We start from the raw sequence: 27,673 nt of genomic DNA, 5'->3' as shown, positions 1-27,673 counted from the left end.
ACCCTCTGAATAAAGAATTTTTTCCCAATATTTAATCTAAACCTACTCTCAAGTCTGAATTTTGCTAAGAGTATTTGTAACTGTTATTTTTAAATGTTGTAAACTTTTGCAAGAAAGCCAATAAACGTTTCTGTAACATTGACTTTGAAAAAGGCAGAACTGAAACACTGTGGAGTTCTTGAGTGGGTTATGGTGACCTGACTGGACTAAATCCCTTCTTGGACACGTTTGACCTTGTCCCACCTCCCTGTGCCAGCAGGGCCATCGCACATGGCACGGGATTGTGTCCAGATGGGTCTGGAATATCTCCAATTAGGGAGACTCCACACCTTTTCTGGGCACTTTATTCTCTCACAGGAAAGAAACTTCCTCATGTTCAGGTGGAACTTCCTGAGCATCAGTTCCTGCCTGTTCCTCTGGTGTTATTGCTGGACCCCCAGAGCTGGGCCTTGCTCTGACACCCCAAGTGTGGCTCTGCTGAGCTGCCCGGCCCCGCTATCGGTGCTGTCCTGTTACCCCTGCCCTTAGAGGAGCAACACCTTGTGACGTGGTGTGGGCCCTCACAGAGGACAGCAGCAGCAGCAGGGTCAAACATGGAAGGCTCTTTATTATCTGACTCCAATCTACTTATATACATTTTGTACAGAGGGCCAAGATTGGCCCAAGGAGGTCACAACCTCCTGACTCCATTGGTCACTGTGACCATCAGTCAAGTTCTCTCTCAGAGAACAAGAACGCAAAACATACAGATAAATTCTACGAATACAATATTGTTTACATGAAGCAGCGCGAGAAAGCTGCTGCAAAGACTCAAACACTTGAAAGCAAGAAATGCAGAGGTGACACTATCCCGTTGAGTTCCTGGGGTCGGTGGTCAGTGCTGCCCCTTTGGGTTCCCTGGCCCGGCCCCACTATCGGTGCTGCCCTGTTGGGTTCCCCGGCCCGGTCCGGCCCGGTGGCCGGTTCTGCTCCGTTGGGTTGCCCGGCCCGGCCCCGGTATCGGTGCTGCCCCATCGGGCTCTTTGGCCCCGCCCCTCTGTGTCCCGGCCCCGCCCCCGGTCCCGGCCCCGCCCCGGCTCTTCCTGCGGCGGCCCCGCCCCGCGGTCACGTGCGCGCTCGGCCGCTCGGGGCTCGGCTGGCTGGGCCTGTGCGGGGCTCGGGGCCCGGAGCGGCGGCGGGAGCGCGGCGGGGCCGGGGGCGCTCGGGCCCGGGGCGGCGGCGGCGGCGGGACGGGGCGGGGGGAGCCCGGCCGGGCCGTGAGGGCGCGGCGGAGCCTGGCGGCAGCGGCGGAGCGGCCTGGGGGCTCCCCCCGGCGAGCGCGGGCCGAGCGGGCCGGGCCGGCGGCCGTGGCGGGGCTATGATGAGCCCGCTGCGGGGCTCCGCACCCCCGCGTGTCCCCCAGGCAGGTCCGGCCCGCGGCTGAGAACCCCCCACCGGCGGTGAGTGCGGGCGGCGGGGCCCGGCGGGGCGGGCAGGCCCGGGCCCGCCCTTTCCCCCGCGCTGGGGCCGGGGAGGGCCGGGGAGGGCCCGGGGCGGCGGCGGGGAGGGCCCGGGCTCCGGTAACGGCCCGGCGGGGTCTGGGCCCGGCGTTCCGGGCCGCGCGGCGGGCGCTGCCCCGCGGGGAGGTCGGGCCTGCCGGGCTTGGCTTTCCCACCGACTCTTGTTTTTACAGAGCTCAGGAAACAGGCCTGGGGACGGGATCGTAATTTTAGCAGGTCTCCCTGCGCTCCCCCGATCCTCAGTATTGTTTTCTTCGGTACTGGGTTGTTTTTTTTTATTATTAGCCTGGAGACAAGGCGGCTCGGGAGTGACCTTATCGCTCTCTGCAAGTCCCCGGGAGGAGGGTGTAGCCAGGTGGGGGTCGGGCTCCTCTCCCGGGTGACGAACGGCAGGACGAGGGCACAGAGCGATTCCCTGCGCCAGGGGGGGTCAGGTTGGACAATGGGAGGAATTTCTTCACTGGTTACACATCGCAACGGGCTGCTCGGGGAGGTGCTGGAGTCACCGTCGCTGGAGGTGTTTGAGCAACTGGACGTGGCACTGAGTGCTCCGGTCTGGGTGAAATGTGGTGTTTGGTCACAGGGTTGGACTCGATGATCTCAGAGGTCCTTTCCAACCTAATTGACTCTGATTTCTGCCATATTCTGGGACTCCTCTAGCCCTCAGAGAGCTGGATAAAGAGCCCTGTGCTTCTCAAATGCAGTAACCCCCCTGCACAGCCTCGCTTGGTGATGCCCTTATGAGCAGCAGTTACAGAGGTTCCCTTCCTCGGTGCTGGGGCACCATAGAAAAACACTCTTCATCCTGAGTTTTGTGCAGATACAGGATCTTATCCATCAGAACCTGCTGGCCCTGATGAGTTCTCTTCTCCCTCCCCAGGTATGGCCTCACAGCTGCAGGTGTTCTCCCCTCCGTCAGTATCCTCGAGTGCCTTCTGCAGTGCCAAGAAACTGAAAGTGGAGCCGTCTGTCTGGGATGTTTCAGGACAGAGCAGTAGTGACAAGTATTATACCCACAGCAAAAACCTCCCAGCAGCAGCAGCAGCAGCAGCTCAAGGGCAAGCCAGCTCCTCTCATCAGGTAGCCAATTTCAGCATCCCTGCCTACGACCAGAACCTCCTTCTCCCCGCTCCCTCCGTCGAGCACATCGTGGTGACCGCGGCCGACAGCACCGGCAGCAGCGCCACCGCCTCCTTCCAGAGCAGCCAGACCCTCACCCACAGGAGCAACGTTTCTTTGCTGGAACCATACCAAAAATGTGGATTAAAAAGGAAAAGTGAAGAGGTCGACAGCAACGGTAGCGTGCAGATCATTGAGGAACATCCACCTCTCATGCTGCAAAACAGACCTGCGGTGGGTGCGGCGGCCACGACCACCACGGTCACCACAAAGAGCAGCAGCTCCAGTGGGGAGGGGGATTATCAGCTGGTCCAGCATGAGATCCTGTGCTCTATGACCAACAGCTACGAGGTCTTGGAATTCCTGGGGCGGGGGACGTTCGGGCAGGTGGCCAAGTGTTGGAAACGTAGCACGAAGGAGATTGTAGCCATCAAAATCCTGAAGAACCACCCTTCCTACGCCAGGCAGGGCCAGATCGAGGTGAGCATCCTGTCTCGCCTGAGCAGTGAGAATGCTGATGAGTACAACTTCGTCCGCTCCTACGAGTGCTTTCAACACAAGAATCATACATGCCTTGTCTTTGAGATGCTGGAACAGAACTTATATGATTTCCTAAAGCAAAACAAGTTCAGTCCGTTGCCCCTGAAGTACATCCGGCCCATCCTGCAGCAGGTGGCTACTGCCTTGATGAAGCTGAAGAGTTTGGGTCTGATCCACGCAGATTTGAAGCCAGAGAACATCATGTTGGTGGATCCTGCACGGCAGCCCTACAGGGTGAAGGTGATAGACTTTGGGTCAGCCAGCCACGTGTCCAAGGCCGTGTGCTCCACGTACCTGCAGTCACGGTATTACAGGTAAGCACTGCCCCTGCTCACTGCTCAGGCTGATCCTGCTGCAGGCACTGAGCTCTTCTGTCCAACCCCAGCTGAGAGGCAGCAGGAAACCATCAGCTCTGCGTGTTTCCTGGAGATTTCTTCTGAAAATTGGATGTAAATAAATAAGAGTGTTTGCCTTGCAAGGGTGGCTTAATCTGCAGCCCAGCACCTTCCTTCCCGTCCCCAGATCAGTGCACTGAGTTGGTTTTGCCCTGTCCACTGGCTTGTGACACTGTGTGAAGTGGCAAATTGGAGAAGCAGTGTGGGAGTGTTCAGTAGTGCATTTGGGGTTGTCTGCCATGATCTGAAACCTTGGGCATTTAGAAGAGAGGGAAATCAAATCTCTATTTGCTTTTGTTTCTTCTGATTCTTCATCTTTGTCTGAGGAGCATATGACTTCCTGTGTCAACCCTGGCTAAGTCATGCTTTCATGAGACCTGCAGCTCTTTTAGAGCAGTGATGAGAAAGACCTTCCCTTAGAGATGTCTTTTACCCTACTCCTGCCCCAGAATTAAAAATAAATTATGGGCAGAAAACGTTAAAACTCAGAGACTCTGCATAAAGCAAGCTGTGCTGTTTCTTTCAACTATTCCTCCAGCTTGGCACACTCTGTTAAGTGTGTATTTGAATTTAAGTAGCAGCAGACTTCAATAAATGGATGCAGAAAGAAGTTGTGGCTTCAAAGGGCTGTGAAGAGTCTGTGCTGTGTTGTCAGGGTTGCTTTGGGTGGAATGTGAGCTCACTTGACGCAAAAGTCAGAACTAGTATCTAGTCCTTCCAGCTGGGACCAGACAGCACTGAGACACTCCACCCCACCCTGTGTCTCTGCCCTGTTTGATGTCTTCCCTGGCTGCTCACTTCAGTTTTAAAGCCTGGCTTATTGTAGGTTTGCTCTGTTCATCCCTCATGCTCCCTGTGTGCTTGCTCCCTTTGTTTTTGTGTTGTTTTTCTTTTTAACTCTGAAACCCAGTACCAGCTTTCCATGACATTCCTTTCATGTGATACAGACTTTTCTTAATCCATTGCTCATGATCTTTGCTCAGCTTGTTGGCACCAATCTTTCCAATTCTAAACTATTGATTGGTATTTTTTTTTTTTTTGTAGCCTCGTTGTCGCCTGTGCCCCACGGCTCTGTAAAAATCCTCACTCTTTAAAATGCATCATCAGTTTTGTTATTATTGCATGGAAAGAGGTGACCACTGGTCAAGAATTTGCTCTATCTGGCTTGCCACACATGTCAGCAAAGGAGTTTGGGGAGGCCCACGGTGCTCTCCAGTTTCTGGTATCTTAGAAAACAGATTTAGCTGAGGAAAAGCAGGGAGGGGTGATAAGAATCTTCCAGGGGCTGCAGGGAGGGAAATTCCTGCTCCATCTGTGTGTGGGGCACTGCCCTCCCAGCCCCTTCCAGCCCCCTGGGGTGACTGACTCTGCCAGAAAGGCAAATAACCTGGGATTAGGTGGCGTTGGACTGTCTGCTTGGCTGGAGTGAAGAATGCTGTGATGTGGAAATCTAGTATTTAGTGATGTGTAATTAGTCTAATGGTGATGATTACTAAAATCCATAATCTAGGAATTTACAGAGATGGCGCAGCAACCAGCTTGTTGTGGGAGAACTGGATTGCTCTGCCCATATTGACATTAAATTAGTGCTCAGATGAGTTCCAAGTTAAATTTTTTTTCAATGCTGTGTTTAATGAAAGAGCGTAGACCAATTCTTCATGTGGTTCTCTGTCAGCCATTAAAAATAAACTTCCCTGTGCTCACATTTTAGCTTTTAATCCCTGTTACTGACACCTAGGCTGCTAGAGACCTCTAAACCAGCCACACTTGGATGCTGTAAGATGGATTTCTGATTTATATACCCTTAAGGAAAAAAAAATAATCTTCTTTTATTAATTGCTGGAGGTCATCCTGTCCAGCAGCTCAACTTGCCCAGGGTTTGGGTGTCCTGCTGGCAGTGACACCTTGCTCCTTGTACATTTTGGGATGTCACACTGGGTTTGTCAGGGCTGAGGTGGGATCCCTTTTTCACACACTGCTGCTGCCTCTGCTGCCTGACTGCCCTCAGGAGGGGAAATTCTACTGCTCACACTTTAAAGAGTGAGTAAAAGTGCCCATGAAGAATTGTTTGGCTCTGAAGCCCATCATGGAGTAGGAGCAGATCAGCTCTTTGCAGTGAACAGTTTTTGTGGCAGTTCTAGGGATGTTTTTGCAGTAATTCCTCACCTGAAAACAAGAGTACCATCCTCAGGTGAGGTCGCTTTTGTTCTTGGGGAGGATGAACAATGGAAGGAAACAGCATAAATAAAAAATCCCTGGAATACTGATCTCCCTGCTGTGCAGAGTGGGGTTTACTCATGCCCTGTGTTTTATGTGAGTGCAGCCATCCTGGGAGTCTTGCTCAGCTCCCTGCCCTCTGGTGCTGCCTGGGGCCCAGTGTGGAGCCCAGACTGTAGGACTGGACAATTTGGGCCATGAGAAGGTGGCCCTGAGCACTGGGGGAGCTGCAGAGTGCAGGAGTATCCATTTCTCACCTCTGCTTTGGGCTCCATGACCTACTTCTGTCCCAGCCCTGCTGGCCTGGGGAGCAGCAGCTCCTGCTGCCAAATCCAGCTCTGCTAATCCTGCTCTGAGCTGGCCCTGCTGCTCCCTGCATTGCTGCACTTGCACAGGCTCTGTGTTCCCACCATCCCAAAGCACAGGTGTAAACAGGGGGTGTTTGGAAATGCTGGGAGGGAAATCTTGCAGTTTTCTCTTCTGAGAGTGCCTGAGTGTGTTTGTCAGCTTTGGGAGGCAGTGCTTGGCAAGCATCTGTGCAAAGAGTGTTGTTGATTTTATTTCAAAGAGCTTAAGATGGTAAAATCACTTTAATCTCTGGCAGAGCAGCTATGGAAGTGACCTCTGCCTGCTGTCCTGGTTCAGCTCACATCTCATAAGGCTGCTAATTGCACTGGTGTAAAAGGAGATGAGAGAAATTCTGATTTCCCAGTCCTGTCCTGAAATCAGAATGAAATCAGGTGGCTCATGAGAAGTTTATTTGTTTTTGTCACAGGGAATAAAATACAAGACTTCAACTTGCTGTCATCATGATATTGATATTTAGGAATATGTCAGTTTATTCCATCCTGGAGTGAAAAACCAACAAACTGCCACAAATCTCTATTTCCACTGGAATTGGTGGGGAGGGTTTAACACACTAGAGGAGGATTAGCATGCTCTGCATATTCCACAAACCATCTATATTTTAGTTTGTTTGCCAGTCCAAATGCAGCATTCCTTATATGACAGGTCTGGGTCCTTTCTGAATTGGAAATTCCTGCATCAGGAAAATCAGAAGGGGCAGCACAGTTTGCTGATGGTGTCTCATAAAGTAATGGCAAGGGGAGTTCCTGTGTAAATGTATAAATTGTATTTTTTTCTACTTGTGAAGAGAGAGATTCCTCTGGTTTGCACCTCTTAGCCTGTAGAAAGTTGTATCCATTCTGTATATTTCCTTAAAATATAAATGTTAGCAAGACAGTCAGCATTCAAATATCAGCTACTGCTCGTATTTGCATAATCATTTTATTTTTTCACGTCTGAGAAACCTTTCCAAAGTCAACAACAGCCAGGGACAGCCAAACAGGAGGGTAGGAACAGATCAGTGTTGAGTAGAGAGTGTCATTATGTCTTAGCTTGAACCATCTATTATCCTGATTACTGAAGGTGTATCATGGCTCTGCTTTTGGGGGCTCAGACTTATTAAAATCTGGATAATAAAGAGTAAGGGTGACCCTCACTGCAACAGGATTCAGCTGTTTATCTTTTTTTATAGAACCCCAGACTGGTTTGGATTGGAAGAGAGCTTGAAACTCCTATCCCAGGTTGCTCCAAGCTCAATCCAACCTGGCCTTTCCTGATTTTGTGCTTTCTCAGGTGCTCAGTGCCTTTATTTTGGGGAGGGACACCTGTGTGGACACCTAAAACAAAAGGTGTATCTGTGTCTCTGCAGCACAAAGGGTGATTAATTGTGGAGTCACTTCTTGCCACAGTCAAACAGTTGGGAGGTTGAGCAGTCCAGGAGGATGAGTGTCAAATTTACTGACACCTGTACATTATATAAGCCCTGCTTTTTAGAGTTCTGTAGAGGGATCAGAGCTGGTTTCAGAGCCTTTTTTAACACCTGAAATATCCACAGTGTAACACCAGAAATGCCACCCAAGCCCTGGGGCATGACCAGGAAATGGGTACCTGCAGTTCAGGGCTTTTCTGTCTTCCTTTGCCCTCGTTGTTAGTTATGCATGATGAAGGTCAAGGCTTTCTTATTTCCTGTACTTTCCAGAGTAAATTCTCACAGCAGCTCACGTGGGGTTTGCAGCACCTGGGCCTTTTCGGCTCTATGCAAATGTAGGACCAGAATTTCTCCTGCCAGAACAGCCTGAGTTTGTTTCAGAACTCTGTGTAGGTGAAAAGCTGTACTAAAACATCCTTCTGTGTTATGAGTCAGCTCCAGACACAAATCTCCCTGAAATTCCAACCTGTTAGAGAACCAAACCCTGCTTGGAGTGTGAGTTTTTTTATCACCTCCCCATAAAGGCTGGGCCAGACAGGTACATTTTGCATTAGGTGTGGTTGAGTGCACAGAAACCTGAAACACAACCTCCAGCTGGGCTCTCTGCGTCCATTTTAGACTCGAAACTCTCTGAGCAAACCCTGCATGAAAACCTGCTGATAGAAACCCAGCACAGCTCTCTGAGGAGCTCCTTTTCCTGGCTCTGCAGGTGCTCTTCTTTACCTCCTGCAGCTTCTTACCTGGGCTCTCAAAGACCTTCTCCTAGGAAAGTCTCTATTTGCCAGAGCTTTTCTTCCCAGTTTTTTTAGGATAGGCTGGACTAGATGATCCTGAAGGTTCTCTCCACAATTCTGTGATGCTGTGTGCTGTCTCAGGGACACCTCACACACTGTCAAGTGTAATTAAACTGATTACTCAAGAAGTAATTTTATGCAGCTGTGATAAAAAGGCCTCCTAGGAGCTGGGGGGGCACCGTGGCGATAAAAGAATCCACTTAAGTGGATAAAAAGGTCGGGATCCATTAGGCCACCCAAGGAAACAACTTCTGCTTTAAAGTGAATAATTTATATTCACACAGATTTACTTATGCATGGAGGGCTTTACCCTTTACAGGAAAGAAATGCAACTTCCAGAGTAAAAAGCTTTGACTTTGGCCTTTTCTTTCCCTTTTTTCCTCACCAGAGCTCCTGAGATCATCCTGGGTTTGCCGTTCTGTGAAGCCATTGACATGTGGTCCCTGGGCTGTGTCATTGCTGAGCTGTTTCTGGGCTGGCCTCTGTATCCAGGAGCATCTGAGTACGACCAGGTGAGAGCACGGGGGGGGATGTGAGATCCTCACATGAAACCACAATTTTCTATGTTTAAACCCCCTGTATCCTGCATCAGCTTTCATCAGTGCACATTGCTGCTGTCTGAGCTCATTTTCTCTCTGTGATATTCCCATTGTCTCTGGGCAGGGAGCACGGAGTTCTGTGTGTTTTCACTCGAGCTGAGTCTATCCTGTCCAAAAAAAAAGTGGCCAATTTGTAGTTAACCCCTGATTTCCAAACCCAAAAGCTGTTGAAACACCTTCCTGCCAAAGCAGAAGTGAGGGGTGTGTGTGTCCTGGTGTGAAACACCCTCTGTAATTTCACCATGAGGGCAGTTTTTCCATGTGGGGACAGAGCAAACCTATCATTCCTGCCCTCTTAATACCTACAGCAACCTTCAGTTTTTATGCAAAGTGTGTCTTTGGAATCCAAGGGCAAAACTCTGAGAGGCATCTTGAACTAATTAGTCCTTTCTGTGGATACTTGGCATTATTACCTGGCCTAGTCAGTGCCTATAAAAGGACAAAAAGTCTATGAGAGGGGATTTTTTTTTTCAGAGTAGCTTTTCCACTGGGGTTTTTGTGGTGGGATCTTGTTACAGTGCTCGGTATGGTTTTCCTTATGTGATAAAATACATGAAAATTACTAAGTTTGAAAACTTGTCATGTATCTTCCCAGCACTGTAAATTTTCCAAAGGAAACACGGTGGTACCTTAACGAGAATAATGAGTTAAAGTAGCTGAGGTAGGGCCTGGTGGTTTCCTTGTACTCTGAGTTTTGTGTCATTCTGAGAACCTTATCTGCTCATGTAGGTGGCTGGGGAGGAGCTGCTTTTTCCATTGCTTAATGACAGGATTTTGCAGCTCTCTGTGAGGTGTAACTTCACAGGGTTCATTTTGATGTCTGAATTTCCCTTGAAGACTGGGGAATGACTTGGCTTTCATGTTTTCTGAGATTCTGCAGCAGCAAGTGAAAGTTGAGGTGGAACTTGTGAGAGGACACCTCTCCAGGAATGAGTTCATGGGCTGGGATGGGATTTACAGCGAGTTTTTTTTTAGACACCCTTTGGCTATAAAACAAAAGTTATTTCCTGTAAAAATAGGAGTGTTACCTGAACTATTGTGTAGATACAAGAAATGTTCACATGCAGGACTTGGATCCACCTTGGATTATTTGAAAAGGGAGCTCAGAAATTCATGTTGTCACAAGCTGTAACAGGGCCCTGTTTTGGCACAGTGACATAGCAGGAGTTTGGCAAATAAGAAATCTTTAATTGATGGTTTGATCAAGGCATAGTTAGCTTAACACTGTGGAGTTTTTAATAAATTCGTTATTTTCTTTTTATTTGTTACCTCTTTACCAGTGTCTTATCAAGACCATCACAAGGATTCAGGTGCATCTTCCAAAATTCTCAGCCAAATTTTTTTTAACATGTAAAAATAAGTATATTAAATGTATTTGGGGATATTTGGTCTTGGTTTCTTGGTCAGTGAGAGTTTTGCCATGGCATTATTCTGAAATTGAGTGGCTGGTGTATTGTGTAGGCAGGCACAGCAATGGTGTTGGATAATTATGCCTTTAATTATTTATACATACATGGTAAATTCTGCAGTATTTTCGCCTCAAAATATGTGTTTCTTACACTGTTTAATGTTTTAAAAGCCTACAGTCTGCTTACATATACAATAGCAAAGAATATTTCCATAAAATAACAAAGATGCATTTCAAACCTAAAATTTTTGCTTGATTGCAAAAGTAGCTTTATAAATACTTGAGATGGTCCCTTTAATTTTGCATTTTTCTTTACAGGTAATTTCCCATTAGCTGTGAACAAACCTGGCTGTTAATTACCCCACTAGCTGTGAATTCTTTATGGTGGGAGTTCTCACTCTTGTCATTTTCTTTCCTAGATTCGTTACATTTCCCAAACTCAAGGCCTTCCAGCGGAGTATCTTCTCAGTGCAGGAACGAAAACAAGCAGGTTTTTTAACAGAGATCCAAATCTGGGATACCCACTGTGGAGGCTCAAGGTTTGTCTGTCTCTTCCATCCCCAATTCTCTTTTTTTTTGTTGATAGAAATTCCCCACCCAGTTTTGGCAGTGCTGTGAAAAAACACTGTGAGTGAGGATTGGCTTTGAAACGTGGCTGGTTTGGGGTCTGGGATTGCAGGAGCTGCGCAGAGCTGCTCTGCCAAAAAAAAAAAAATAAAAATAAAGCAGCAGTTCATGATAGCACCAGCAAAGAGTGGGTGTTCCATCATTGAGAATGATGGGTGCTTATTATGGGCTGCTCATTCTCAGGGAAGTGTGTCATCTTGTTGTCATCTCCTGACAATCCAACCAGTAAAATAGGGAGGATTTCATGATGGGTTTGTTAGTTTTACAGGAATCTGGTTATGAGTTGGCAGAGGACAGGAAAGAATGGGATTGAGGCCTGATTTGCCTTTAAAGCTGAGCAGCAGAAAGAAGGGAATTTTGCCTTTCTTCTTTCTAGAAGAGGGATTTAAAATATTTATAGCCTTTCCTAAATCAGAAACCTTCAGTTCTTTTGGCTAATGCACCACCCAAGGGAGCCTTGAAATGAAATCACCCTGTTGTTAATTCAGCTTTGCAATGAATGATCTTTCCAGCTGAGGGAATGGGCTCCCAGGGCTCTTTGGGTTTGACCTGCTGGTGTTTGGTGTGTCTGAAAGCAGCAAATGATCATCTACCTCTGCAAATTTCTTGCTGCTTTTTCCTTATCAATACACAGTATTTCAATTTATACTAATGTTTTCTTTTATAGACCCCAGAAGAACACGAGTTGGAAACAGGAATAAAATCAAAAGAAGCTCGGAAATATATATTCAACTGTTTGGATGATATGGCGCAGGTGTGTGGGGATCCTGGGACACAGATAACTCATTAATTTTTCACATTTAATTTAGTAACTTTAAGTTTTGGGAGGAATCTCTAAAAATGAGGAGCAGCCAGTCCTTTTCTACTGGCAGTTCAGAGCACTGATGGAGGTTTACCATATTTGACTTTGGAAATAGTGACAAGAACTACAGATCATTTTTATTTGCATTCTCTCTTTAGAGGTAAAATGAAGGAATATCTGAGTGGTTTTAATATCACGAGGCCTTAAATCTTAAATGTCTTAAAAATCTTAAATATCTTAATATCTTAAAAATCTTAAATATCTTAATATCTTAAAAATCTTAAATATGTTAATATCTTAAAAATCTTAAATATCTTAATATCTTTAAAAATCTTAAATTTTCTATTGCTTTTGTAGCTATAATCCGGTTATCATAATGTTACCATCAGGTTACATTTGTGCAGAGAAGGTGGAATCACTCTGGCTTGCCAGCCCTTTATAGATTCCCCCAAAATTTGGGGGCATTTTGCCTTTGAGTAGAGAATGAAACCTGGTTGGTCCCTTTGAATAAACCCAACTCCCTGTTGAGAAGAGAATTCCTCATGGAAGTTTGAATGAGCAGGGGAGAGGCAGTTTGTTAGCACTGTGATACCTGAAATTAGCCTGGCTAAGAGACAGAAATGCTTAATAAATATTTCTGTGTGATGGGAAGTTAATTGAATTGTTAGGCAGCAATTAATTTGCTGCTTGTGTGAACTGCTCCCACTTGATTTTCCAGGTGAATATGTCTACAGACTTAGAAGGGACCGACATGTTGGCAGAGAAGGCTGACCGAAGGGAATACATTGATTTGTTGAAGAAAATGTTGACAATTGATGCAGATAAGAGAATTACTCCACTGAAGACTTTGAACCATTCGTTTGTTACAATGGCACATCTGCTGGACTTCCCCCACAGTAACCAGTAAGCTCCTTTGGATGGGTTGTTTTGTTTCAGGATTTGCTGGAATCACAGGGGCAGCACTTCCCCAGCTTTCTGTCAGTGCTGTTTTCTGCAGTTCCTGGCTGATCTGAAAATAGCAATGGTATGTGTAAGGAATGGAATGTTCATAAGCTTCCTTTTCATGTTTTAGGACGTTCTTTGTTGATTTAAAAGAACCTAAAGCTAAAGGACGTGAACAAAGTTGGGAATCTGTCACATCCGTGTCCTGTTTTCACAAATCTGATGTTTTCCTTCTGTCATTCTGTTCCAGTGTGAAATCTTGCTTTCAGAACATGGAGATCTGCAAGAGAAGAGTGAACATGTATGATACAGTGAATCAGATCAAGAGCCCTTTCACCACTCACGTTGCTCCTAACACAAGCACAAACCTGACAATGAGCTTTAACAACCAGCTCAACACAGTACACAACCAGGTACAGCATCTTTCACCTATTTTATCCTAATAAAAAACACGGAGTAGGCTGATTTGGTGCCTTCAGGCCAAAATTCAAACTACTCTCCAAAATTCATAGTCTTGTCTCAAAGTCTAATTTTCCAAAACTCAGGCCAAGGAGCCTCTTTACTTCATGTATTGAAAATTTGTCAGTTTAACAACATAAGTAAATTGGGTACAATTCACATTTTTCATTCTGTGTTGTCTTAAACCTTTTACCTCAAAACATTCTCCAGGTGCTTTCCTCCTGGTTTAATATTGATGGTTCCTGTTGTTTGCTTTATAACAAAGAGAGATAAGATTACAAGAGATAAATTTTTTTTTTTTTTTTTTTTTTTTTTCTAGGCCAGTGTGTTGGCTTCCAATTCCACAGCTGCTGCTACTCTTTCCCTGGCCAACTCTGATGTCTCCCTGCTCAACTACCAGTCTGCCCTGTACCCATCCTCTGCAGCCCCAGTGGCAGGAGTGGCTCAGCAGAGCGTTTCCTTGCAGCCTGGAACCACCCAGATCTGCACACAGACAGACCCCTTCCAGCAAACCTTCATTGTTTGTCCCCCTGCTTTCCAAAGTAAGCCCAGAACCTTTGGTGTGATGCTGTGGTTTCAGTCAGTTAAGGCTGTAGAAGTTGCGATTCACACTAAAGTGAGAAAACCTTGACTTTGAGCAGAGCTCTCTGTGGGTGTCACACAAGGCTCTTGCATCAGATGGAAGTGCAGAACCAGGTCAGACATGTGCAGGCAGCTTGATTCCCTTCCAGGCCCTGCTGGAACAAGGTGACAGGATCTTGCCTGCCTGGCTTGCAGCCTCCAGCTGGTTGCTCGACCAGTTTTTCCCCCCAAACTGAACACAGCAGCATTCCACAGAAAGCAGGGACCAGAGGAGCCAGACCTGCCTGAAAATCAGTGTGTTTGTTATCTCAAGAGCAAATATCTGGTGTTTGAGCCTCAGTTCACAGCCCTGATGCAGGTTTTTGCTGCCAGCAGATTGTCACAGGCTGTGGGTCAGTGAGCTTAGCACAGACAGCTCTGTTCATGCCTCTGCTCGTCCTCAGGGTTCTGTAGTTATGCTGATACCTGGATTGTTTTAGTCTGGAGGGTTATTTGTGATATGGGAACTGATGGTGTAAGGCTTGGACTTTAAACTTGTCTCAGGCAGCTTGGAATTAGGTGTCTGTGTTACTGTTCCTGCAAACCAGATTCCACAGAGCCAGGCTGTCCATCATGGCCCTGCAGGATCCCAGGGTGCAGAAATATTTACTTCAGCTGGTGTTTTACTAGGATTTTGTCAAAGCTTTTCTATCCCTTAATCCGACCCTATCCTCTGCCCTTACCTAGCAGGAATTTGATTTTTGGAAACAAATGAAAGGATAATAAAGCAGCTTAGTGATCTGTGTCTTGTCCTCCACAGCTGGACTTCAGGCAACTACAAAGCATTCTGGGTTCCCAGTCAGGATGGAAAATGCTGTCCCAATTGTGCCACAAGCACCTGCAGCACAACCACTGCAGATCCAGTCTGGAGTTCTCACACAGGTAAAAAAAACATCCCAAGCCCCTCATAGGCTCAACTGCAAATTCACCATCCAGGAGATCCTGCCTGAATGCAGGGGTTTCTCAGGACACTCTGAAAGATGAAATGCAGCTCACTTCTAAGACAATATTTTCGTGTTTTGTTTTGTTTTTTTTTTTCTGAAATATTTAAGTCTGAGCTATTTTATGTCGTGTGCCTCCCTGGTTTTAGGAGTTTGATTTAATAATGGGAATAAATATGTGGTTTTCAGCTGCTGAAAACAGACTGTATTTTTCAGGCATGGACACTGCCTTACAGGCAGTGCTGGTCATTTTTGCCTACACTGTAAAACCTGGCAGGAGAAATCATTGCTGTGAGAAGTGAGATCCCAGTTAAACAGAGGTGACAACACAGATAACTCATGCTAAAATTTCATGTTTAAATCAACAAAATTATTTCTGAATCTTTTCAGCTAGTTACATTCTTAGTGTGAATTAATGTGTAGCAATGACATATCTGTTTCTGCAGTTTGCAGTTTAAGCAACATGCAATACCAAAATTCACAAATCATTCTAAAAATGCTGGTTTAAATATTAGTAATGTGTCATAAATTAAAACCATTTTAATTTCCAAAAAGTAATCCTTTAGTATACAGTAAGTGCTTGGTGATTCATGAGTTCTTCACTGAAAATTTGTAGTTGCCTTTATAGTTAAGTGCATTTTAATTTATTTGCATAGTTTTAGTTTCTGCTGACATTAACACAAACTCTGTTAGTTTTACTCTTCAGGCAGTATATTGCACTTACTGACCTTCCTGTAGGGGAGTAATTTTTAGATTGTTCAGTCCAAATATTTAGGTGGCATTCTGTGATTGCTGGTTTCTTTAGCATTAATGACAGAGGTCACAGTATACAAAAAGCAGAATCCCCTTGAAGGCAATTAGTGACAGAGGTTACAATATACAGAAAGCAGAATCCACTGAATCCAAGAGTGCAAATTGTACACCAAGAATTTTAATTAGACATTTGATGGATTAATACATGTCTGGGTGGTTTAATCACAGATAACTTTGCTCTTCCACGACACCAAAGACCTGCTGTGCCTTCCATGAAATCCCATAGTTTACCTTTCCTCACGAGTTCCATGTGTGGATTTGGAGGTTCTCAGGGAGCTGCCTGGGGTGCACTCTGTACCATGGCTAGTGCAGCGTGGCTGTCACTTACCCTCTGGGACCCAGTAAAGTGCCAGTAGCCGAACTCACTTTGATTTTTGAACCGTGTCATCAGAGAGAAATCCCATCCCCAAATTTTTCCCCAGCTCATTTTGACTTTCGAACTGTGTCATCGGAGAGCTCCTCCCGTCCCCAGATTTTTTTCCCCAATTTGTTTTGACTTTCGAACTGTGTCACTGGACTGGAGATTCCCAGTTCCTGGTGCTCTCCTCAGGGCCATGAAGGTTCCTGTGGAGGAGCTGCAGGGTCTGGGTGTTGGTGTCGGTGTCGGTGCGTCCCTTCCCGCGCGCCTGGCCCTGCCCGCCCAACGCACTGACCTGCACTGACCTGCCTCAGCTCGTGTGTTTCACTCACTGCCTGATCTACATTTCAGGGAAGCTGTACACCACTAATGGTAGCAACTCTTCATCCTCAAGTAGCCACCATCACGCCGCAGTATGCGGTGCCCTTTACCCTGAACTGCGCAGCCGGCCGGCCGGCGCTGGTCGAACAGACGGCTGCAGTACTGGTAATTGCCTCCCTTGATTGTGTTCACTAACTGAGTTTTTTGTTTTAACTTAGACTTGCAGAGGGCATGGAAGCATGTGCCATCTTGTGGCTGTGTTCTTGCTACATCTTAATGTCTTGTTGTTTTCCTCCCCAACATTGCTGAAGCACTGTCTGACTCTGACGTTTAGTGTGGCTCTGTAAAGAATCCAGATCCATTGACTATTACCTTTGCTAGCCTAGTATTGAAAGCTCTTCTAAACTAGACCCTAGAAGAGTTATAATCATTCTTGTTCTTTGCTTACTCTCCTATCTTTGCCTTTTGATTGTGGAATACAAAGGAATCAGTCTTTAGCTTGACTCTGCTACAGGTACCTGGATGGCCAGAATTTGACCTACTTGGCAAGTTAGCTCCATATTTTGTTTGCAACACGTGTAAAGCTGCTTTGTATGGAGAAATGTTTCAGATCATTAAGCACAGGCTAAAATCCCTAATGACAGCAAATCCTTTAATGTATTGCTCTAGCAGTTGATTTCTCTTAACCTCTGTTGAACATTGACAATAATTTTCTGGCCTTTTGTTATTTATAGCCAATCGCACGTAGCTTGCTTCATCCAGATAAAGATTGTGTTCCTCACAGATACTTTCAGTTGATATGTATTTCTTGGTTGAAATTAAAGGTGAGCTCTAGTATCCAAAATGGCAATAGCTAGCTTTTAGGTCATTTGGAACAATTTTTAAAAAAGGATTGGGGAAGGGAATGAACACACCTTTAAAGAAGTGTATGTTTGCAAAATTGTCCTCTTCTGTATTCTGGCACCTGCATCAGAACAACTGTGCAAGTGCCACAAAGAAGTCATTGTAAAACTCCAGAATCAGATCAGTGAAGCTTATGAAAACATTGCAGTGCACTGAAGTGCTGGTATCCTCACATGTCCTTCAAAGCACATTCCATTGTGTGAACCATGTTGTTTCTTGTGGCTTTAAAGTGGTAGTTTGAATGTCGTTTTCTTCCGAGAGGGAGGCCTCTGCTGAAGTGGAATTTGCTCAAGTCATACCTGTCCTGAAATTTAAACCCACTCATTTGAGTTCTTGGAGAACCAAGTGAGCTGCTCCCTGGTTCTGGGGATGGGAAGGCAGGAGAGTGGGGTTCTCCTGGTCACAGCTCTGAGCTAAACAGACCCAGGGGTGCTTCTTCTTTCCTCCTGTCGAATTTCGATTGCTGAAAGGCTGCAATCTGGGCTCTAAAAACAGCAAGGGGTGACTGTAGCAGAGCTTGGGACACAAGTGAGTTGTTAGCAGCGTTCTCCAAAGCCTAATTGGCCTTTGATTCAACAGGCAAATTCTGTTCTGCTGTGTGTGTGCAGTGGACTTGAGGTTCAACTCCCCTGTACAGCAGTGGAGATCAGAGCCGGCTGTCTCCAGACTCCAAGCCTGCGTTCTGAGTTTCTCTGGAGGACCTGACTAGTTCTGTTTGGATTCTGGGAGCCTTTGGCGTGAATTTGCTCACCTTTAGTGCTTCCAACACTTCTCCCTTGCTGCTTCCCCTGAGTTTGCATTAGCCATTTGCTAAGCTTTGCATATTTTTGTCCTTCCTCTGTCAAAACAGTTCGTCGCTTGGAAGGCCCGATTTCTGCCTCTCATTGGGAATTTATATCTTGCTGTATTAAACTCTCTGCTTTGTCTTGTGCAGGTGTTGGCTTTTGGAAAGACGCATGGTGTGACTTTTAACATATTTCTCTTTTTATTTTTTTTATTTTTTTTCAATGTTATTGTTATTTATTATTATTATTATTATTCCGCTTATGTTGGCAGAGGTTTTAGCAGCTCTCTGCTTTGAAGGCTTCTTGTTCGGAACTGGTGTTTGTACTAAGTGGATCTGTTACTTGCAGAGATATTGAATTTAAACCAGCAGGTTTTGCAGTTTAAGCTGCAGGAGAGAAAGCTATATATTATCAAAATCATGGAAATATTGCGCTGTCAAATTTATTTGGACAGGAGCAGTGATAATATTAACGAATTGAACCTGCCTTCATGTAACTAAATTATCTCTCAGTGTGGCTTTTCTTAAATGCTTCAGTTGAGGTGGCTGAATTTCCACAATAATGACACCATCTCAGCTCTCTCAGTGTGAGCCCTGAAAGGCAGGAAAGGAGAAAGGATCAGATTGGTTTAATACTTTGGGACTCCTCAGCCCAACAGTGGTGTAAGTTTACATTCAAAAATGGTCCCAAGCAGTGCTGCTGCACCTGGCAGTGCAATACCTGGCTGCATGTGCAGCGTGATATAAACACTGTTTTCTCCAGGTGACAGCAGTGATAAAAGAGATGAGCAAAATGTTGGGGAAGCTCATTCCTCTGGTTTTCACGTTGATGAGCCGTATCTCTGCAAGCTAACAACCCACCCCAGTGCATTTATTGCTTGGACAAATCTCTGCCTGCCCCTGCAGGAACTGAAGCCTAGTGAGCCTGGTGTCTGTGTTTGTTGTTTTGCAGCAGGCCTGGCCGGGGGGAACCCAGCAGATCCTGCTCCCTTCCACCTGGCAGCAGCTCCCAGGGGTTGCTTTGCACAACTCTGTCCAGCCAGCAGCCGTGATCCCAGAGACCATCGGCAGCAGCCAGCAGTTGGCTGACTGGAGGTAAGGATCGCAGGGGCTCCATCTCCCTGCCAAGTGGGAATACATCCATCCCACTGCCCACAATGTCTCCCTGCCCTTCAGGGGCTCGCTGCAGCTCTTGGTTTTTGCACTGTAGTCACAGGATTTGGGTTTTCTGCTTTTTTCTCTGCTCCAGGAATGCACATTCCCATGGAAATCAGTACAGCACTCTCATGCAACAGCCATCTCTGCTGACCAACCACGTGACATTGGCCACAGCACAGCCTCTGAATGTTGGGGTTGCTCATGTTGTGAGGCAGCAGCAGAGCAGCAATGTGCCAGCAAAGAAGAACAAGCAGCCAGCACCGAGCACAGCCAAGTAAGGATTGCATTGCTTCCTTTCCCAGTCCTAGAAAAGCCATGAGTTTGTTTGTGGAGATTGCCTTTATGGTGTGAAAAACTCATCTTCTGATCACAGAGGCACTGAGGGTGTAACTTTATTGTGCTACAACTGCAATTTAAAGATGTCTTGGAAAAAGCCTTTGTGCTGTAGAGGGTGTAACTTTATTGTGCTACAACTGCAATTTAAAGATGTCTTGGAAAAAGCCTTTGTGCTGTAGTCACTGATTTAAATTTCAGTGAGTGCAAGGACATGGTTTACCAAGTACTTTACTCTCCTGATCAGTGGGGTTTTACCCTCCTGGGGTGTTGGTGCCATCACAATGCAAGTGACAGAATTGTTGAATGAGGAGTGGCAGTTTCTGGCAGTGTTCAGGTGGTTTAGTCCCATTCAGAGCATCCCTAAGTGCCTTTGGCTGTGTCTGTGGCACTTTGCTGTCTGAGTGTCTGAGGTTCTGTTTATTTATGTATATTTATGCTTGTATGTTCCTAATGCTGATTGTCCGAGCTTCTGACCTGGAGCTGAATCCTGCTGTGCTTTTCTTGCAGGCCCAGCTCATCCCTGGAGCCCGTGCCCACCCAAGTGTACTCTCTGATTGGGAGCAGCCCCCTGCGCTCCACCTCGTCCTCCTCCAACGTGCTGGTCCCTGTGCAGGAGCAGCACCAGCCCATCGTGATCCCCGACACTCCCAGCCCTCCTGTCAGTGTCATCACCATCCGCAGCGACACTGATGAGGAGGAGGACAGCAAATACAAACCTGCCAGGTGGGATCTTCATTTAGCTCAGCTCACACATCAGGGAGGGTGGGGAATGCCGTGTGTGAGTCCAAAGAGCTGCATAAGACAGAATATTCCCCATCACATCTTTGTGTTGTTGTGCCTGTAGTTAATCTTGAGTTTTGTCTGACAAGGAGGGAGGGTGTGAGATCCCAGAGGGAGATCTTTAATCTGCTGGGCAAAGCTAGAATGTTTCCCATTTGCATTTTGTCTTTTTTTTCCTCTGCAGTTTGGGTATGAAGCAGAGATCCAACGTCATCAGCTACGTCACCGTTAACGACTCCCCTGACTCTGACTCGTCGCTGAGCAGCCCCTATGCCCCAGACCCCCTGTCCTCGCTCAGGAGCACTGGGGGGGCCCTGGAGCTGCCCAGCAGAGCTGCTGCTGACAGCTCCAGCTCCCGCACCATCATCGTCCCTCCCCTGAAAATGCAGCTCAATGACTGTGTTGTGGCCACTCAGGCTTCAGGTGGGTATCTCAGTGTGCTCTGCCCAGGCTCAGGTGTTCTCCTGTCCCTGTGACAATTCATCCTCATAGCTCTGGGCTTCCCACAATGGGTCTTTCTCAGCTTTAGTTTCACAGCTACTGTTCTGAAAGCTTTGGTCTGTTTTCATAGCCATTGATAAATTTAATTTTCATTTATTTACATTTGGCTAATAAGATCCGTAAACATTCCTGATGGTTTCTTAGTCACATTTGAAATCATAATTAAAGTCTCTGTGACAGAAACAGTCACTTTATTGCCCAGAGCTGGTTACCACCAGCATGGGAAGGGGAGGAGTGGACTAAGCTTGTACCATCTTCCAGGCATCCTGAGCAGCACCAGTAAGACCAAGCCAGTGGCCTCAGTGAGCGGGCAATCATCAGGATGCTGCATCACACCCACGGGGTACCGCTCCCACCGCGTGGTCACCAACGGCGTACAGCCCCTCAACCTCAGCCAGGTGAGCCTGTCTGCCTCTGCTGGCCTCAGGGAGGCTTCAGGACTGCTTTAGAAACCTGTGGGGCAGGGAGAAAGGCTGGCTTGCAAGAGGATCGATAATTCTTCGGAGCTGATTCTGTCCTGGGGTGGTGGAGTGTAGGACAGAATCTTACTGACTCTGTGGGGTGTACAGGGAGATTTCTCGAGGCAAAGGATTTGTTCCTGTACCAGAGAGTAGAAGGAAGTGTGGTTGTGTCCATAGTCCCTCTTTGTGCTCCTTGTCAGACCTGACTTACAGCAGGTCCTTCTTGCCACTCAGGAGGGTGAAAACAAGTGGCAATTGAATTAGAGAAAGTTTGAATGCACAGTATGAAGAAATTCTTTAGTTCTTTACCTTTCTCTAGGCCTCACAGTTCCAACCAGTAGATTATGTGTGGACTTTCTCTCTCAAGCTAAAGGTTGACACCTGACAACTTTGAATGTTTCAGTTCAAAGATTGGTTTAGCTTCATTTTGCATCAGGACTTTTGATCTCTGGGTCACAGTGCAGCAGCCTCTCAGAGGAGAGGGAGTGTTGTTACCCCTGCAGTTCCCTTCTGGCATGGGCACCAGACAGGAGTGTTAAAATGGAGCAGCCCTGCTGCCACCCTCTCCATGTGGCAGAGGAGTAGATGTGTGAGGAGCTCTGGGGCTGGATCAGATCTGGGACCTGCCTGCACTTATCCAGCTGTGGTACCCCTGATTGTAGAGGAAAAGTGTCACCTTTGTCCCTGTGGAAGTGCAGTCACCTTCTCAGATCTGCAGGTGTGTCAGGGGGATGGAGTTGTCCATCAGGAAGTCTCCATGACCACTAAACCTCATTTCCCCCCTCCCCTTGCAGAACCAGCAGACCACAGTGCTGGCCTCGCAGGAGAGAAGCGGCAACGCCGTCCCACGCCGGCAGCAAGCTTACGTGGCCCCTCTCACATCAACGATTTCTCAGGCTCCCTACACCTTCCAGCACAGCAGCCCAGTGCATCCCCACCTGGCAGCAGCAGCCACGGCCAGTGCCCACCTGTCCAGCCAGCCCCACATGTACACTTACGCCCCCAGCACTGCGGCCACGCTGGGCTCCACCACGTCCATCGCCCACCTGTTCTCCCCGCAGGGCTCATCGCGCCACACCACCTACGCTGCCCACCCCAGCACCCTGGTGCACCAGGTCCCTGTCAGCGTGGGGCCCAGCCTGCTGACGTCTGCCAACGTCCCCCCAGCCCAGTACCAACACCAGTTCGCTCCCCAGTCCTATATTGGTGCTTCCAGAGGATCTGCTATTTACACTGGATACCCGCTGAGCCCCACCAAGATCAACCAGTACTCCTACTTGTAGTTGCCGGTGAAGCGCTGTCCTGCGACGGGCCCGAGAGGTTGGAGGAGGATTTCAGGTGAACCTCTGCCTGGGAAATGACTGCCTGGTTTGTTGTTTCTCCCTGATCTGGTTGTAATGTTGTTCCCAAATGTCTCTGGTGAGTTCAGTCATTAACTGAGCAGCATGCTTTGTTACCAGTACGAGGGTCACTAATTAAGTTTTTTAAATTTTACTTACTTTTTATAGATGCTTTTAAAAAGAAAAAATTCATGGTCACTTTTATTTAAAATTGTTCTGTTGTTGCTAATCAAAAGGGGTGTCAAATCAGTGTCTCAGATCCTGATGTCTTTTTTAACTTGTGTAACTTAAACAAAAAGATCTGCAGATTCTATTTTAGCAGCTTGCACAAATCCACGTTGCCACTAAAAATGTAGTGCATGTTTATCTCATTACGTTGCTGGGGCAGTTTTAAAATCAGATTTACTATTTTAACATCTGTTCTCTAATTCACTTTGTCTTTAACAAATTGCTGGTTCTGCAAAAGCCATTACATCTCCATATATGTTTCTGTCAAAGGTGTTTTGTTTACTCCTCTGCTTTGTTTAAGGACTGGTAGAGGCAACTGCCTTATGCCAGCAACACGATACATTCAGGAGTCCTGTAAACCCTGGAGTCTGCTTTGTTTTCTAGAAAATTCTCCATGACCCAGCTGAATTTTTTTTGTTGTGTTCGTTGCAGAATTCTTCTAAGTGGTTCAAACTGTATTCAGGATCTCACTGTGTGACAGAGCTCAGCAGATCTGTCAGGGTGTTGTTGTTGTTGTTGTTGTTGTTGTCTCCAGTTGAGAGTGAATAATGCAGCATTGCTCTAAAATTTGGTTTCTGCAGCTTCTTAGATGCTGGCCCTATACTGGAGCTGGATTCCTTCGCAGAAGCACAGGGCTTTGCTTTGTTCTGTTTTTATTAATATTTTTTTTTTTTTTTTTGCCTCACGTGATTCATTTTAGGAGGGAGATGAATTTGAAATACAATGAAACATCACTGTATTGATGTGTACAGCTTTTTATACTCCTGTGAGCGTATCCTCCTGGATATGTCAGCAGCTACTCTAAAGCGCTCTTAATAAGACTTGTAAACAGTACGTGCATGTAGGAATTGCAACAATAAAAAAAAAGGAAAGAAAAAAAAAAGAAAAAAAAACGAGACAAAAAAAGAGAAAGAAAAAGAAAAAAAGGAAAAAAAAAATATCCAGATTTTAAAGTTTATTACTGAATTTAAAACTATTTTAGAAGTTTTGTATTGGTGGTGTTTTAATATTTTACAGAAAATGAAATATGTACATATTGATTAGAAAAATATAACAAGCAAAACTTCCTGCTAACCCCAAATGTTCTGTCTTTGTAATCAAAATGTGTAGTGATTATACTTGAACTCTGTACTTAGTGTTTGTCTAATTCTTAAACGTTCCTGGGGATGGAAGTGTTGTATCCTTTGTATTTAAACCAAAATGAATTGATTCATGTTGGAATGTATGTGATATAATGCAATGGTTAGAGCTCATCACTGTAGCACTGAGAGAGGAGTTAGAGCTTCACGAGAGGAAAGGATACCTTGGATTTGTTTTGCACAGGTATGTGTGATGAAGAGTTGTTTGGTGTGTCCCCTTATTGTAGTGCCTTAAATGATGATGTAGTGTGACTAGAGTTTACAGTGAGCTTGCCTTACGAGGGACCAGCAAGCCCCCGTCGAATTGAAGCAATTCACCCACCCAGCTTTTCCCCAGCCAGAGCAGCAGGATGGTGCAGAGCCCTCTCCCTGTCACCGCTCTCATCCCAGCTCCGTTCTTGTTCCCAGTGAAGCGATGTTCCCCCCTTTGAAGCTTTCCCTTGAAAAATGGCACATGTACTGTTAGTGTCTGTCAGTGCATTTCGAATAAGGTTAGTGCTGGGAATGCATTGGAATGTTTAGTCTAATATTGCAAGAAGTGATTAAAATACGTGCAATCACTTTTATTAGGTTTTAGTGTAGCGTTACCTTCCCCCCCACAGGAATAGCAGACGTGTCGTGTAAAATATTGCTAGCTTGGTGATAGAATATTTATACCAAAGAGAGCCTGCTGTAAAGCACATAATACCATTAAAAAGTTTTATAATGCTACTGCTAATGTGGAGTTGTTGGGAAGGTCTGTCAGCTGTAGCCCTAGTTTAGTGTTCAGAGGAAATAACTCACTTTGGATAATCAGTGCAGGTTTTGGACTACACTTTGTTTCCTTGGGTCCCTTGTACTAGGAATTATTTCTCATCTAACACATGAAGTATCTTGTCCAAAAAAAAAGGATGATATAAACTGGTTCCAGCGGTCGCGTTACTGCAGCAATAAAAGGTTTGGTAACCTTGAACCCCCAGTTTATGTTCCGTCCCGGCGGGAAGGAGGCCAGTCCTGACCTGGCTGTGGCAAGAAATGCCCAAACCCACGTTCCTGCTAAAAGGAAACCTGGACTGGCCTCGAGGTGGGAGGACTAGGGAGGGATGGAGGGCTGTGGAACTGGACGGTAGCATTAGCCCACGTTGATGTTCAGTGTGTTTGTAGTCGGAGCACTTCCGTGAGCGTGCGGAAAAAAACCAACCTTGCTGTGCCACATCGTTGCTGCAAACGATGCTGTTTGTTGCTGTAGGCACTTTTTCTTGCTTTTTTTTTGACATTGCTTGTGTTCAGTACTTGCCTTGAGATACCTCTTGGGTACAGAGTTGTGCCTTTCCACCAAAAGGCAAACCGAGCTCCAACTCCCTGTTTCACAAATAGGACTTCATGGAAAACACTTCACTAACAGGAAAAAAAAAAAAAAAAAAAGAGAGAAAAAAGACCTCTAGCAAAATCTGCCGATAATTTTGAGAACTTGCCCACTTTCCCCTAAAAAAAGCAGCTTGAAATGTCCATTTAAAGGCCTTGTAACACAATTAATCCCAATGAAATGTATTCCCAAAGCACGGTGTCATGTCCTCCACTGCCCGAGTTCCCAGCAGTGTTTGGAACAGGGAGGATGAGATGGAAATGATGGAGGTAAAATCAAACGTGCTCCATTTGGAACAAGCTGTCAAACAATACCCCAAAATTCCTCTGTGATAACACAGCAAACCCCACCCCAGCAGGGCCGGGGCCTCCCAGTCTGGCCCCAGTATATGATGCCCAATTTTAGGTGTGTTGTGTTCTGCTCTAAGGAGATACATCCCTTCTTCCCTTGCATCTCCAGCCTCAAATTGGGTTCAAGAATTGACTCTCCTCATTGTCAGAGCCTGCTACACATTTTTTGGAGAGAAATCTGCTATCTCTGGATAGGAATTTGGCATCCTTTAATTTTCTTTACAACTAGTTTGGGATTCACCTTTGGAATATTTGCTAGCCGTGGTCCCAGCTAGGTTTGTCTGTGTGATTCTTGAGCTGTTCAATCAGTTTTCTCTTACCTGACCTGTATTTGCAGCTGTGATAAGCCCCTGCAGAGGCAACTCCTGAGGCTTTTCCTGCTTAGCACCTAATTGATGGGATGCAGTAATTTACCTCTGACTCAGCAATTTCTTTTAGTACATGAAAAAACTAAATTGCTTCTAAATGACAGGATTGGCACAGCCCTGCTTTCTTTTTTTATTAATTTTATTTAAACTTCTGAATGGTGCCCGCATGTCCACATGGTTGTTTGTTGCTAAACTTTATATAATGTGTGATTTCAGATTCAGCTTGAACTATATCTATCTCACTACATGTAGCAGTACATTATATGTAATGTTAGTATTTCTGCTTGAATCCTTGATATTGCAATGGAATTCCTACTTTATTAAATGTATTTGATATGCTAGTTACTGTGTAAAATTTAACTTTCTTTTATGGTTGTGCTCTTCCTTTTTACAAGCCGCTAGATACAGGTAGTTTCTGACAATTACTGATCTATGTTTGTATTGCTGATGTACTTAGGGGGTATGTAAAAATCATTTTAACAAAAGAAATAGATATTTAAAAATTTAATACTAACTATATGGGAGAAGGGTCCATTGTGAAAACATAGTTTATCTTTGGATTCAATGTTTGTCTTTGGTTTTACAAAGTAGCTTGTATTTTAAGTATTTTCTACATAATATGGTAAAAATGTAGAACAATTGCAATGCATCAATAAAAAGGGTTAATTTTCTGTACTCTATTCCTTTGGTCACTTGGTCTGTTAAGGAGGGTGGGAGAGGGGTTTGGGGGTATCCAGAGTGCGGTGTCTGTGGTGTGGGATGCAGAGCCAGGGTGTGGATGTGGGATGCGCATTGGGAATGCACATTGGGGATGCAGGAGGCACGTTTGGGATGCACATTCGGGATGCACATTCAGGATGCACATTTTGGGATTCACATTGGGGAGGCCCATTGGGGATGTACATTGGGGATGCACTTTTTGGGATGCACATTTGGGATGCACATTCGTATCGGCGATTGAAGGAGAGACAGGGAGACTGACCATGATCAGAATCCGATTTTACTCAGGTTTTCCAAGAACTTATACACCATTTCAGTAAGGTTAATAATTTCTACTACAATAATTAGGTTAAAAGATCATACAAACAACTCATACATTTTTCAACATATCCATGTAGGGGGTTGATTGAATCTTCTCTTAAGCAGATTTCTAATTCCATCTTCTCATTTGCTCAAAGTTTTGTTTGTTCTTTCCAAGGCAACCTAGTCCCAGACTAGATACGCTGATTAAGTCTGTCTTACTCTCGTGAATCCCCACACATTGGGGATGCACGTTCGGGATGCACATTGGGGATGCACATTGGGGATGCACATTGGGGATGCCCATTGGGGATGCACATTGGGGATGCACATTTGGGATGCACATTGGGGATGCACATTTGGGATGCACATTGGGGATGCACATTGGGGATGCACATTGGGGATGCCCATTGGGGATGCACATTGGGGATGCACATTGGGGATGCACATTGGGGATGCCCATTGGGGATGCACATTGGGGATGCACATTGGGGATGCACATTGGGGATGCACGTTTGGGATGCAGCTGCACTAGGTGGCACACTCGCTCCGCCGCAGCACCGCGGGCCCGGCTCCGATCGCTCCCTGCCCTCGGCCGATGCCTGCAGAGCTCCCCGGCTCGGCCGCATCCAGGGCACGGAGCTGCGGTGTCCGTCTGTCCGTCTGTCCGTCCGCCCATCACGGCACCCCTGGGGCTGTGGTAGCTGCCAAAGCTTGGGCCACCTCGGGCC

General features: G+C 46.1%; 1 protein-coding gene across 4 annotated transcripts; it reads left to right on the top strand.

Annotated features, from left to right (window-relative positions):
- The first annotated feature begins 1,345 nt into the window (after window positions 1-1,345).
- On the top strand, window positions 1,346-26,602 carry HIPK1 (homeodomain interacting protein kinase 1). 4 transcript variants are annotated; one of them, XM_083878516.1, is made up of 16 exons: window positions 1,346-1,439; window positions 2,380-3,472; window positions 8,727-8,850; window positions 10,765-10,884; window positions 11,640-11,726; window positions 12,493-12,677; window positions 12,967-13,129; window positions 13,495-13,717; window positions 14,557-14,678; window positions 16,260-16,394; window positions 18,872-19,011; window positions 19,166-19,348; window positions 19,918-20,133; window positions 20,375-20,613; window positions 20,953-21,089; window positions 21,947-26,602. In XM_083878516.1, exons 2-16 carry the CDS (start codon window positions 2,382-2,384, stop codon window positions 22,433-22,435), a joined length of 3,654 nt encoding a protein of 1,217 aa, XP_083734642.1. In that variant the 5' UTR covers window positions 1,346-1,439; window positions 2,380-2,381; the 3' UTR covers window positions 22,436-26,602. The 4 variants fall into 4 exon arrangements, with proteins under 4 accessions (XP_083734642.1, XP_083734641.1, XP_083734644.1 ...); XM_083878515.1 differs by having other exon boundaries at window positions 18,869-19,011; XM_083878518.1 differs by lacking the exon at window positions 16,260-16,394.
- Window positions 26,603-27,673: the final 1,071 nt, after the last annotated feature.

The sequence above is a fragment of the Zosterops lateralis genome (genome assembly GCF_965231275.1).
Source record: "Zosterops lateralis genome assembly, chromosome: 26".
NCBI lineage: Eukaryota > Metazoa > Chordata > Aves > Passeriformes > Zosteropidae > Zosterops > Zosterops lateralis.
The sequence above is the reverse complement of the archived record's forward strand: the minus strand, read 5'-3'. Positions and strand labels throughout refer to the sequence as shown.

Coding starts and splice junctions, on each gene's coding strand:
- HIPK1 (XM_083878515.1), top strand. CDS start 2,382: ATGGCCTCACAGCTGCAGGTGTTCTCCCCTCCGTCAGTATCCTCGAGT. Junction 20,614..20,952: donor TGTGGCCACTCAGGCTTCAG/GTGGGTATCTCA, acceptor ACCATCTTCCAG/GCATCCTGAGCAGCACCAGT. Junction 21,090..21,946: donor AGCCCCTCAACCTCAGCCAG/GTGAGCCTGTCT, acceptor CTCCCCTTGCAG/AACCAGCAGACCACAGTGCT.